The sequence below is a fragment of the Tachysurus fulvidraco genome, chromosome 1 (assembly GCF_022655615.1).
Source record: "Tachysurus fulvidraco isolate hzauxx_2018 chromosome 1, HZAU_PFXX_2.0, whole genome shotgun sequence".
NCBI lineage: Eukaryota > Metazoa > Chordata > Actinopteri > Siluriformes > Bagridae > Tachysurus > Tachysurus fulvidraco.
The window spans coordinates 26,231,183-26,245,195 of NC_062518.1; the positions used below are offsets into that span (position 1 = coordinate 26,231,183).

The window sequence follows — 14,013 nt, forward strand, 5'->3', positions numbered from 1 at the left end:
TGCCACTGTTAGTCCTTTGACGCTCTTTGCTCCATTGATGCTGCATCATGGCTGACCCTGTGTTCTGAACCCCAACTTCTTAATAAGCTGGTATATGTGAAGAAAACCATTTCACTGTGCTGTAATGTGAAAAATATTTACATTTATAGCATTTGGCAGATACCCTTAAAAGCTTAAGGTGAGAGGGAGTTGGTCCATGTTTGACTCTGTAGGCAAGCATCAGGGTGTTGCATTTGAAAACATTTTTGCATTTTGGATCAGAATTGACAAGAGACTGAACAAGCACCTGAATGGCCTGAATGGATAAAAATGGACAAATCCTTTTAATACTGCCTTGTCTACACACATATTCCCAAGTAGAATGATGACCACACCCTGCATGACTTATGCATTGAGAGAATCTCTGCCATCTCTTCTTGCATTCTCCTTCTCTGCTTCTGCCTTTCTTTACCAGCAAAGAGGGTGTGGAAGTGTTTGTCTAGGTGTCACAAACACTATGGTGTATAGCTTCCTGGCTCTTTTCTGTTTCCGTTCTCAATGCTTAATTATGTAGACACTGTTTGTCTGTTTACAAGATAAACAAATACACGCAACTAGGAACCATTGCTCAAGCTGCAGCTGGTGCTAATGTTCACTCTGTCTGTGTTCTTATTAACATACAAATCACTTCAAAAACAGTGTAATGTCTACAGTGTTAAAGACCCCAGCAATGCCATGAGAGCATTTCCAAAGTCCTATAGATGCTGGGACATTGTAAATTGGCAGTAGAGTGCATACCAGAGATTAGAGCAGACTTTCTGAATACTTTACAAATTTAATCAACAAGTCATAATGTAAATATTTCCTCGTTTCCAATAAGAAACACTCACACAATTCATTTCGCGCTGGGTGAAGATCCTCGACAGCAGGAACTTCCTGATGGGCACGGTGAGGATAAGGACGAAGGGAAAAGCTAACGAGGCTTGGGTGGACATGACGGCCCAGAGCCCCGCCAAACACACCACTTGGATGCATGTAAAAAGGTGCATGCGTAGAGTGCGCACCTGAAACAGAAGGGGCAAAGGTCAAGGGGATGCTCAGGCAAATTGCTTTATAGAACAGCTGGGTTACAGCTGCCTGTGAGATACTAATGACATAGTGGCACGACATCAGAAGAGCTGACTGACCTTCCGCACATACATATGGTCCGGGTGATATTTTGGAGGCATCAGAAGCAGCATCATTCGCTCAGTCAGCTGGATGCCGTTGAGGGACATAACCCCCATGTAGAGAAAAATACCAAACAGAACAGCAATGGGGATCTTCCTCAACACGTCTCCAATTACAATGGAAAGACCTGCGGAGGCACAGACAGTTACGATAAAGAGCAAAGTCCTGGTCAACGTTTGAAAACAGACTGTTGCGAAAGAAAAATACCTTAATATATGTTCAATAGTAAAACACAGTAACATACTGCATGCAGGTTTGTGGCCACCTGACCATCACACACACGTGCTTGTGGAACATTCGGTCCAGAATGAATCCTACTTTAACTTTCCAATAGATTTTAGAGTGTGACTGGGAATTTCTGTACATTCAGCTGCAGGAGCACTAGTGAAATCAGGGGGTGATGTTGGGCAAGGAGGCTTTGGCAAATCAGGTCTTCATAGAGCTTGTACTGTGCACCTTCACTGGGACTAAGAAGCCCAAAACCTGTTCCAGCATGACAAACTAACACTACAGCCTATAAAAACATTCTGTACAACAGTGTGGTAACAGTTTGTGGAAGTGGTACATATGGATGTGAAGGTCTTATGTTCACAAACATCTATATTCGGTGTATATAGTACATCTAAAAGATTTGCAGTCATTGCTAAAACAGCTCTGTTTTCCATCTGCCCGACATGTTCCAGTATTCACAGAGATGATCATCTTAATCCAGATGTGTCAAATCTTATCCTGCACCAACATCTGCACTTTTTGGATTTCGCTCCATTCAAGCAGAAGCCACACCTGAGTCTACTGAAAACAAAACCAATGGCTGGAATCAGGTGTGGCTGCTGCTTAGTTGGAATGAAACCCAAAGTTATCTGTGGAGCTTGTGCTTGTGTTTAAAAGTTAAACTCACCAACAAGAACCGCTACCAGAAGTCCAGTCACCCTCTGCTCCTTTACCTCCTGGATGCGGGGTTTATCACCAGGTGCCACAGCCTTACTCATGACAGTGAGGGCATTTGCGTGGGTAACGGAGCGCACGGTTGCAGCAGCCAGCCAGGGCAGACCAAACAGTGCCGAGATCCCACCCACGGCTACGATGATCAACAGGTCCAAATGAAAGCCAGAACCCTTCACCAGCATCCTCTCCTTTTTACTCACGATAAGACTGGAAAAAAAAAAAGAATAGAAATCTTTTAACTTGCATTCTTCTCACATATTTCACTCTCACACTCACACACACACACACACACACACACACACACACACACACACACACACGCACACACAAAACTGCAGGATGTAAAAATGATACCTTAAACCAGAGGACCATTCCAGTCCAGCTTTTTAAACGGTTTAAAGTCATTTCAAAACTATTTTAACGACGGAACACATTTCAAAATAAAATATCTACAATAAAGGCAGCAATTTTAGTACTTTTACCATGTTCCATTTCTGCTATACTCTAACTAGTGCATTTGGATCTACTACATCCGTATAACCATATCCATATTGTGTCCATTTTAAATACATTAGTGTTTGTGCTATGTGGAGCTTTTAATTTGCTTTTTTATCTTTTTTCATATTTATTTAAATTGACCACTGACTAATCTGATCAAACCGAAAGCAATTTCTAGTACAATTGTCTCTTAATTAAAATTCCAACCTGCTAGCTGACATGCTCCCTTTGCAGAAAAGTCCTAACACCTAATTCCTCCCACTTATTCTATGCGTACAACTCTATAGGACTGGTTAGCTTGACCATGACCAATGGGAGAAATTGATACTAGCAGGCTGTGCCGTTGTTAAGATTCTAACTCACGTGGTGATCTGTGTCTCCATGAAGATAAGGATGAAAACGAGTAGGGCAGGTAGAACACTGGCAGCCATCATCCAGACCGGGAACTGACCGTCAGAGCCCAGCGGGTTGATCACCCAGCCCCGTTTCTCTGGACTGGTCACGCTGAAGCCGTCCGGCACGCTCAGCTTCTGTACAGGACAAGGACGAGTGCTAAAAGTCAGGGCTGCTGGATGTTTATTTAGCTCGATAAATGTAGCCTTGTCTGATGCATAGACAAATAACAGTCCTAAAACAGCGAAGCTTCCATTGAGCTTTCCTCTTCATCAGTTATTATATGAAGTGTATGTAAGATGTAGGAGAATAAGGTGCTCTACCTTTCTTTACAACATCTCACCTGGGTGAAGGTGTCTTTGATGCTATAATCCAACAAAACCATGAAGAAGATAGCGATGGGAACTCCAAAATCTCCAATCACCCTGCGGAGCTGCACCACAACAGAACATGGTTTTAGATGTACTGGAAACAATTCACACTTCAGTATAATTCTAATTCTAGTATAATTTAGTTTAAAGATACAGCAAGGTTTTTGTTTTCACAATTTGTGCTACCCACTCTCCAGCTCTCGATAAGTCACATGGCAGCTACCAAACAGGACGCTTGAAGGCTGCTCAGTGACGGGCGAAGCCACTACATTTTTGCTCATGCTACATCACGGGGCACATTTTTGCCACATGAGCTCACAGACACCCACAGCTGCTTAGTTGTGCTGTGACAGGAGACAGAGTAAAGCCATTCCTTCACACCAGAACGTTCGGCCAAGTTCTGCTTTCTTGACTTGAATGACCTAGAGTGACTTTTTAAAATAGTGGCACAAGGCGAACATCTATCAGGACTGAACAGTATGCGTGTTGTTCAAGACAGAGAAATAAAGGTGAAAGAACTAAACTGTGTTTATAAAGACATAAAAAGCTCAATGCTTTTAATGCTGTAATGCTTCAACTGGATTTTCCTACATACTCACCCTGTATTCATATTCATATCAGCCCTACTGCATGCTTATTGATACGCTGAGATATTTTACACAGAGTCAAAAATGGCCTGTTTTTCTGCGATTGTGTATGCGACTAATACAATTTTAGTTGGAGCCAGCCAGAAACAGCTTAGACATCAGAGCAAATTAAGTAAAGGACATGAAACTGTCCATATATACTCTACAGATGTCTTAAAAAGAGACTTTGTAGCTTTCTGTTTACATTATGCAACGGGCAAAGTGAATTTACCTCGTCTATTCCTTTCTCCTTCTAATACGTTTCATTCTTACGGTCCTAAAAGGACTTACACTGCCAGGGAAGAAGGCGCTGTTCTTAAACTTGCGCAGGTAGAAGGCAATGAAGAAGGTTCCGGACATGAGCACCAGGGACAGCAGGGCCGTATTGGGCTGGTTCAGTTCTTTCGCGGCCAAGTCTCGGGTTGTGCTGGAGTTGCCCAGTAACTCTGGGGTAGTGTTGTTTTCTGTAGTACTGTTGCAAGAGGTGAGAGGATGATCTCTGAAGATCTGAAAAACAGATGAGTGTGAAGATAGGAGTGATTCAGTATCTTCAATATCATGAACAAAACTATACTATCCTACATTTAATCTATAGGACTTGTCTAGCACCAGTTCACCTCCACAAAATCTTCCTGAACTCCTCTTGTTTAGGTTGTGCATATATCTGGGGACTGGGAAAAGATTAAGACCCGCTGAAAATTCGCCGAGTCATAAATTTACGGAAAAAGATTATTGGAAAAACTTGCCCCATGTCTCAGATTGTATCTCTTCTGAATTGTACTGTTGTTGCTGTAAACCATGACAATGTCGACAAGCATGTACTGAATTTTTGAACTTTTCTAACTGGGAGAAAAAAAAAGTACCATAAAAAAGACCTGTTTTCTTGGTCAACTTCTCAGGTACCATCAGTCAAAATGTAGATGAGTCAGTGCTACTCTTTTAGATTTTCTGACACACTTTCTGTTTTTTTCCTCTGTTGGACTTTTTTTTAATTCTTAGTGAAGTCAAATGATTGATTCTTGATCATACATAAATAAAATCTGGATATGTGCGTCAAGTTTTACCTTGGCAAGCTTGGCAAATGTCTCGTAGATGAAGATGAGTGAGATGAGAAAGGAGAAGATCTCTTGCGTGAAACGGGAAACGAAACGCACCAAGAAGCTTCCCTCAAAGGCCACCATGACCACCACGATAATCACCAGCCAAAACCCGATCCACACCCGTCCCGTCAGGTACTCCATTTCGTAGGATGTGCAGAACTGTCACAAACGTATATAGAGATTTCAAGGTGAGCTCTGTTCAGGATAGATTTTCCAGGACTTCTGGATTGACCTGTGCTCGTGTTAGCATTCACTGGGGCTCGTGTGTGAGCGAGTAACGCTGTATTTGACTCAAGGTTGCAATTGTTATCCTCTAACTGAGATTTTGTACATTATGCTGCATTTAGTGCGTTTGCAAACCAACTAGAAGGCTGATAGTTGAAATGAAGATTGCAATCAAATACTCACAGAATAGAACGCTTCTTCAAACACTAACAAAGGGCCAGAAAAACCAACCACTAGGAGCGGCTGAGCTCCAAGCAGACAAAACAAAATCCCCTGGACTGCAGTGGCAACGATTAGCTCCGACACGCCCATTAAGCCCTCGGTCTTATCACCTGCAGGGGGTTGTAGGAAAAAAGTGCCGACTCATTACAGCGGAAAAGTAAGGTTCGATCAGAAACAAAGGCAATGCATGAGTAAGTGAATGGAGAAGAAATCCCAGGCATCAACTGACCCAACAGTCCTCCAAAAGTAATGGCAGGAGAGAGGGCAGCAAAGTAAATGAATATGACAGCAGCCATGCACTGAGGGTTGAGGGCATCCTTAAAGTCGCTGAGGTATTTTGGGTAACGGTTGCGTGCGTCTCGTATGGCCCCACCAAACGGGCGTCCTGTCCTCCTCAGGGGGTCGTCTACAGGTTTATCTGGGGGCAAAAGAGCTGGGGGGAGGCATAGAGAATGAAAAATAAACACAAGCTGTGGCTCTCATTGTGTTTTTTTTTTTTTTTATGTTTAAAGAATGGGCGTGTCTCTTGTGTCAGCTCCGTTGACAGTTTTTATTGTTGCATGCATTACGAAAATTCCTGGAACATCAGGCAGGATCGTAGGCTATCATTAAACACTCAAATAAAACCGTATAAAGAATGTCAATGAAAGTAAAAAATCGTTAATGTAAGTAATGGTTTGAGAGCTACGCAACAATAATTGTGATTTGATGATTACGGATAAGAGAACGTGGAGAGCACAGATGATTTATTTGTGGTGCATTGTGGGCATAGAGAGAGAGAGAGAGAGAGAGAGAGAGAGAGAGAGAACTAAGGAGCTGATTGAGACGCAGCCTGTGTGTCTGGTTCTTGCATGTACATGTCATACCCTCATCCTCTGGCCTCTTGGGTTCCTTGGCCTGTAATTTGACCTCTTGCTCGTGTCTCTTGCGCAGCATCTCTCGCTGGAACTGTGCCACAGAGTACAGCAGCTCGTCGCCTCCGACCTCTGACGGAGGAAGCACGATGCTGCAGTCCAGAAAGCTGTTGATGGCTGTGAGCAGGTCACCGCGCTCGTCTGCTGAATACGCAGCCTCGTGAAATTGCTGTCGGGACGAAACACACGGGAGTAGGTTAACGATCATCAGGGCTGTTACACCGGATTCATTTTACTGGAGTACAATTTAAAAAGTTTACGTCTTTGATTCAAGTATATTTTACTCTAATACGTTTAACTTGGACCTACTTTTACTCTGCTACATAGAACAGAAAATATATAACATATAAATATAATACAATAGAACAGTGTGTGACCAGCATGGATGTAAATAATGTAAATCTAAATAAAATCCTGTCTACTCAGAGTAATTAAGATGATTCAAGTTTTAGTGCACTTTCACCGTCTGGGCCAAATTCCAAAAAATTCCAAAACATCTGTTTGTGTGCAAGTCATCAGTCGCCTGCTTGCTCTCTATCTTACTTTGTCAGACATCAGGGTTGATATGGAGCGACCGATCTGATGGTAGTCCATGTTTGCGATGGGTGGGCCGAGGAGGACGAATAAGAAGCGCACTGGTATTGGCACCTCCAGCACTGACTCCAGCAGCACCGCCTCCTGCAGACGCACAAAAGCCATAGACGGCTGGTCCAGGAAGTCCACCCGGCCTGTATAGGGTCACATCGATGTTCAGCCTGTGCCAGGTAAAATCAACCTCCCCGATCCACCCCACCCCAGATGTTGCCATCTGGTCTACTTGGGCCACCAACCCTGTCTTTATAGGGGTTAATATTTACATTACTTAGTTTTCAAATGTCAACAATGCAAAAACCCGTGTGTCGTTCTTTAGTAAACGACAAACCTCTGTAGTGTACAGGTCTCTTCGGGACGTTATGGGAACGTAAACTGTTTGAGGTCGATAACAGGAACTCTCTTCATGTCACTATGTCGTTGTATATTAATGACACGTGGAATGCTTTTATCATTAAAGTCAACTCACCCACAAGCACGACGGTGGCCTCGGCGTTTTCTGGGATCTTCTCCAGAAGCTTGAACTCGTGCTTTGATTTGGATTTGTGCAAGCCCAGCACTAGAGGAATATCTTTCTGCAGAGACAAAGAGGATGAGTTATATACAGAAACAAACACGCACACGGAGACGTACTGTACACGAGACTGTACCTCGTTCTTGTCGATGTCGGCACAGGGTTGGGAGTCCGAATCGGTGCTTCCTGCTATGAGCGGGTCGGCGGCAGTAGGTTCTGGAGGGGCGACGTGGTTGTTGCTATGGTGATGAGGCATCAGTGAGGTAAGGCTGGCTGCCGAGATGTTCCTGTGGAACGAACTGTGCTCCTTCCCATCACTCGGGTGACTGAAATGAAAGAAGAGTTTCGCTCGAGCCGTGTAACATGACGCATTTAGACAAACTCCTGAAAACTTCACATGGACAATCGCCTATGAAATATTAACAAAATCCAAAATGTTTTAGTGCACGATAACACTCCTGACACGCACAATGCAGTGCGAGTGTGGGCTTAAAATTTATATCAGCTTCTTAAGAATACATTACTTCATATGTGCTATAAGCTCCAAATAATCTGTTTATTGTTGACAAAAACTAGCATGTGCATCTGATATCTTTATATTATCAATCTATTTATGTTTAGGCACTTGAAATATATTTTTAATTGAATTGGAGAAATTGCGAGCATCTCCTTCACACACACAGGTAAGGACATGCTACGACATGCTGCTCTCTCATGTTGGTGTTTGTGACATCCAACAGAAATGTCTTTGCTCAAATCTGTAGAAATTTCCGTGTCAGGTTGAAAAAAGTTATTAAAGCTCCTCCGAATATCAATATTACTGTGATCGCAAAATTAGGACATCCCTCTGCGCCATCTTAAGTCTTGAGTTTTTCCAAGTAATAAATCCATGCATGCTGTCTAGGTGCCAAGTATCAACTGCTCTCCTGCTGACAGATTTATGACTCAGAGCGACATCGTAAAAGCTATACGTAATGTCTAGAAAAGAATACACAAACTTTAGCTTGTCTGAGGGCAGCGGTAGCTCGAGTTGTCAAGGCTCTGGGTTGTTGATCGGGGTTCAAGCACCAGTACGGCCAAGCTGCCGCTGACCCCGACTTGTAAAATTAGTACATGTGAAGAAAGAATTTCATCGTGCTATAAAGCATGTGGCATTAATAAAGGCTTCACCTTGTCATTTCTTATGTGACTTCATTATGAATACATTTAACCATTTTTAATTACCTCATTTTTTTAACAATAACTTTCAGGTTGACTGAAAACCTTCAGGACTGAGTGCATGAAAGAAATAAAGCAAAAACTTACACATCATTCCCATCAATGATGCTGACACTTCCAGTGGGATTTTTTCGATAAAAAAGGAACCCAGAGATTTCGGTATTTTCTTTCTGGTCCCTTTTAGTGTGTGTGTGTGTGTGTGTGTGTGTGTGTGTGTGTGTGTGTGAGTGTGCTGACCTGTGTTTGAGCAGCAGTGCTCGAAGCACGTTGGCTCGGTCTTCTGCTCGGATCTGGTCGGAGATGATCATCTGCTCCACCACCTGATGTGCGATGCCAGGCAGCGTCCTCTGGTCCAGGTCCAGCAGCACGACACCTGCCGTATACACGAATCTCATGATCTCTGTTCAAACTGTTTGATGATCATAGCAATCAGTTGGCAGCCTGCATCTGTGTGAGTGTGTGTGTGCGTGTGTGTGTGTATACCATGTGAGATGGTCCTACGCAGCTCCAGCAGGCTGCGGAATGACAGCGAAGCGACGTGTGGTTTTCCCCAGCGGTCCGTTTCCTCCTCCACATCCTCCTCAAACTTGATCCAGCGAGCCGTCTCTCTCCACTGCATCTCCTGATTCTTATCCATCACCAGCTCATTCAGCTCCACAAAAACCTGAGAGCAAACACACACACACACACAAACACACACATACCATTCCCACTTAAACACGGGAGACTGAATTATTACAATTAGTTATGAATAGATTTTCATATTACCTCCTATACATATAAACAGTATTAATGTTGCTTTGCTAAAATGGTATTTGAGCCCAAACACAACAGATCCAATAAACTCACTATTAATCTCACCACACACACACACACACACACACACACACACACACACACACACACACACACACACACACACACACACACACACACAGAGAACGGAGTAACATTAACAGTTTTCGCACAGACAACACGTTTTTCACGTGTATTCAAATCTCTGAATAAACTCCCACACACTGAGCTCATACCTGAGATAAGAATCAATGTGTTCCTGCTTTCGGTCTGTTAAGGCTAAAGAAACTAGTGACCCATACACATGGCACAATGTATCTGTACCTGCTGCATTAATTTGCCCCAGATTACGGCGTGTGCTCATTTGTACACACGGGGCTCTGTTCTATAGGTACGGCAAAGATGACGAGGTTTAAAAAAAAAAAAAAAAAAAAAAGATTTCTCTATACACTCTAAAGTACTACAGTGGTTTGGGGACTTGTGTTATAATGAACACACTATGAGTGTCATTTAAAACACACACAACAAACACTACGGGTAACACCAGGTGCGATGTTAGAAGTGAGTTTGTAAAACTAAACATGCACAAGCCATAGCAAACACCGTGGCATCCCAAACCACGCAAAGGTGCTCCGAGCAGCCGTACCTGGAGCTGCTGGACTGCATAAGACCTTCTGTAGTCTGCACTGTGACACAATAACCTCCTCTGATTAAAAAAAAAAAACAAAACAAAACAGCTAAGTAAACTAAAGCGGTCTAAATTTCCTCAGTCATCACCGTCAGCAGTGTGCAGCCTCACTCTCTCTACGGCACGAAGAAACGAGGTAACATTTTACTTCCTCGGGACTAATCGCAGGAGCGAGACTCACCTCGTGCGGGGTTCTGTCCAGCTTGCGGCAGCGGCCGCTCGGCTCTTTGTGGTCCTTGCTGATGTGCACCACCTGCCCCTTGCTGCACTTCCGGACCAGGTGACGCCGCACACCAGGGACATCTTCAAAGCGGTGACCTGAAAGAGCAAGAGTGAGTAATCAAAGGACAAAGAAAGAGAGTGCAACATGACCGTGCCTAGAAAAGGTTAAATGAATAATACATACCAATGGTTTAGCTATAAAGTGATACGCCACACCTCTGAAAATGTTTCTGCGTCTGATCTCATCATCTGTCTGACCTAAGAATGTACCTCGACTCAGACTGTCAAGTCTACTGTTTATGTGCTTGGTGTAAAGCACTCTTATTCATTCTCTCTCACACACACAAAAAACACACACACACACACACACACACACACACACACACACACACACACACACACACACACACACACACACACACACACACACACACACACACACACACACACACACACACAAAATACAAATGTGACAGAAGTGTGTAGAACTGGTGTGGGAAGCTTCGCATGCTTACAAATTGCCCAGATTCCTGAATGGCTGCCACAGATGGTCAGATAAACTAAAACCATTGTGATTTATTCACAGAACAAATAAAAAAAACAACAACACAAGGCTGCAGATCAAACAAGCTTTTGTGTTAAGACAGGTCAGATGGCAACAAGAAAACAAGAGCAGTCTCTGAGAATGCCCAAGCTGTTGGGATCACAGAACATGACCACATGACCTGCAGTCACAGAGAAGAATTTGTTCCTGTTAAATGTGTATTCACCTAGCACTCTGATCGAACACACACACACCACTTACTCTTCATGCCATCCAAGTCGACGGTGGCCAACATCTGTGCCTCGCTCTCGTCAGTCGGCATGTGCTGATAGTGAGCCAGCTCGATGGCGGTTACGTCTCCAGTGCGCCGGCGCTCCTGCAGGTCGTAGCTACGCGCCAACCTGGAGCTGGCATCAGGAGACATGAGCAACGGAACAGACGTCCTCCTGCCGTTGGCCTGGACAAGCACGCCGTCGATGATGCTGCACAGGACGAACATACCAATGACTATTTGCAAACACCACACAGAATGGTATATTGAACAAGGCAGCAGACCAGAGGCTGCAGATGGACCCGGGTGCAGGGCCTCGACCCCGCCCACTCCTGCGGCTGTTTCTGCTTTTCCGTGCCCACAGAATTTTCTAATGAGCCTCTCTGATCATAAAAACATTTGCATAAACAAATAAGCCATGTCAACACTATTAACAGGGCGTCTCTTTTTAATAAAGCGGTTACAGACTAGCCAGCGCTAAGGATCGAACCCTGGCGTGACGACAGCATGCCTAGTGAATGCAACTTTGGAGTGAATTCGTCAGTTTGTGAAGTGGAGAAAAGCAAAATAGTTCAAAGCAAGATTGTGGTGTAGGTTGCTCTCTTAAAAAAAATGAAAGCCGGTTATTATTAAGGAGTCACTGGAGGGGTTTTCTCTCTCTCTCTGTACTGTGTGGACACAGAGCACATACAATGTCGATTCTTTGAACTTTGTGCAATGTAGCATTATGCCAGCTGTTGCACTTGGTCTGTGTACATGGCCTGACGCATAGCCTTACGCTAGCTGTCTGAATGTTCTATATAAGCTACATGTTAACATGTTGTGCAGTTAACATCCACAATGCACATAAAACCGCCTCCTTTATACCAGCCTTTTCTTTTCTTTTGTGCCAAAAGGACAAATCTATAGTCTGGAATCTTTGATTAATGTTTGTACCACGAACCTGAATTGTTTTTTTATTTTTGAGATGTTTTTGGCCACGCCCAGCCCATCCCCCACATCCTGACAGTTGGATCCTGTGACAGCTCAGTCCCAAAGCACACTTCTAGCACAATGAGATCGAGTGTTTATCCAGGATAATTGTGTGTGTGTGTGTGTGTGTGTGTGTGTGTTCGTTCACTCACTCGGTTGTAGTGGCGTCCTCTGGGCTACTGTTGCTCTTGTGTAGGGCTGACTCGGGGACGATAGACAGCAATCGAGCTGAAATGCCCAGGTTATTTTTGACCACAGCGGTGCCATTGGAGTCCTCATCACACACAAAGAACTGTGGCGGAAACACGAGGAGAGAGTCACAGATAGTCTGAACCATAGCAGCAGCTGTGTGAGTTTGTGAGAGAGTGTGTGAACCTGCACTGGCTCTGCCTGAGCGTCCGGATCGTTGTCAGGTGTAGGTGTAGTGGCGTTCCCGTCTCCATCCTGTGGGCTACACTGGTCCTCCTCTACTTCCTCCTCTTGCTCATCCTCCTCTATAGTGGGAGCTCCGCCGCTGCTAGCCGAGCCCCTTCTCCTCCCCCCGCACCTCCTCTTGCGCCCGCTCTTCTTCCCCCGGCTCTCAGACGGCAGCCGCTTGGATAGTGGGTGGTGGATATGCAGAGGTAAGTGACGATGGCCTGTAAATTGCACGAGCGTGAAGTTTTTCATGTGACTCAGGGAAATAAAAATGTTACCGAACAAAATGACACGGATTTCATGAACAGAAAAAATATTTCATAATGAATCTCTCCCTTCTTTATAGCTTGGATTTGGAATTAAAAAAAACGACGCATGGGGTGAAAAGGGTGACGTGTGATGAGACCTTACCTTCTAAATCCTCCTGGTTGAAGGTGCGGTGCTGCTCGGCAGGTAGCCGCTGTGCTGGGGAGAGGATCTGTTGGAAGCGCTGCACTCCCAGAGTCTTGTTCAGGTCGCCATCGTCTTCGATGTCGTCACCGTGCCGACGTGGAGAAAGAGGCACGGCAGCCGGCTGAGGAGAAAGCAAAGATGAGCAGAACGACACGTCAGGCTGTGCTTCCGTCCGGGTCTCGCTGCTTTCCTGCATTTTCTATTTAAAACCCAGACGCCTTATGATCCACGACACTAAAATGCACATGTGCAGTAGACAGAGCCTGAGCTTAGAGGGAGTCAAAATGTATGAATTCCAACAATTCCTAAACAGAAAACATTTCAAGAACAAAAACCACAAACTGTACACGGCCAGAAAAAAAGTGCTTGTTTCTCTCCACGACTTGGGCTTTTTGTCCACACAGCTGTATTTCTCTGGACAGCTCAATCTCACTCTAGACAAAATGTCTCCCTGTGTGAACATTTCCTCACACTATCCTTCATATGTTATTTTAAGACCTCAGGAGCTCCTCTTTGACAGTCCAGAAACAGAGCGTGACTCAGCACACTGATTGCCTCTCAGTCAGTCCTCTGTGCTAAGCATTCCTAAAATCCTCAGTCACGACTCTTTCCCTTTAAAGCGCAGAAAAGACCAGAGTGTGGATGAAAGCTGTCTTTATGTACAGTATTTGCTGCGGATGCACTTTCACTGATGAATCTCGTTAATTCGTAAGCTAGCTGCAAACAGATCCTTAATGATGCTTTAAATGATAAGACAGACGAGATTACATCTGTTTCCCCAGTGACGACTGCTGGTGATAGGAGATGAGAGGGCTACATTTCTAA

General features: G+C 44.3%; 1 protein-coding gene across 6 annotated transcripts in view; it reads right to left on the reverse strand.

Annotated features, from left to right (window-relative positions):
• slc4a2a (solute carrier family 4 member 2a) overlaps positions 1-14,013 on the reverse strand; it is a 32,622-nt gene that overhangs the window by 2,227 nt on the left and 16,382 nt on the right. For all 6 annotated transcript variants that reach the window (XM_027169020.2, XM_027169018.2, XM_027169019.2 and 3 more), the window contains 20 exons: positions 13,147-13,309; positions 12,694-12,956; positions 12,471-12,610; positions 11,337-11,557; positions 10,491-10,627; positions 9,310-9,490; positions 9,064-9,199; positions 7,745-7,934; positions 7,564-7,669; positions 7,047-7,231; positions 6,456-6,672; positions 5,819-6,022; positions 5,551-5,699; positions 5,107-5,301; positions 4,334-4,549; positions 3,389-3,478; positions 3,016-3,182; positions 2,108-2,361; positions 1,167-1,336; positions 870-1,043 (listed from right to left, as the gene is read on the reverse strand). In XM_027169020.2, the coding sequence (XP_027024821.2) occupies positions 870-1,043; positions 1,167-1,336; positions 2,108-2,361; positions 3,016-3,182; positions 3,389-3,478; positions 4,334-4,549; positions 5,107-5,301; positions 5,551-5,699; positions 5,819-6,022; positions 6,456-6,672; positions 7,047-7,231; positions 7,564-7,669; positions 7,745-7,934; positions 9,064-9,199; positions 9,310-9,490; positions 10,491-10,627; positions 11,337-11,557; positions 12,471-12,610; positions 12,694-12,956; positions 13,147-13,309 (3,558 nt within the window). The remainder of the gene's footprint in view (positions 1-869; positions 1,044-1,166; positions 1,337-2,107; positions 2,362-3,015; positions 3,183-3,388; positions 3,479-4,333; positions 4,550-5,106; positions 5,302-5,550; positions 5,700-5,818; positions 6,023-6,455; positions 6,673-7,046; positions 7,232-7,563; positions 7,670-7,744; positions 7,935-9,063; positions 9,200-9,309; positions 9,491-10,490; positions 10,628-11,336; positions 11,558-12,470; positions 12,611-12,693; positions 12,957-13,146; positions 13,310-14,013) is intronic.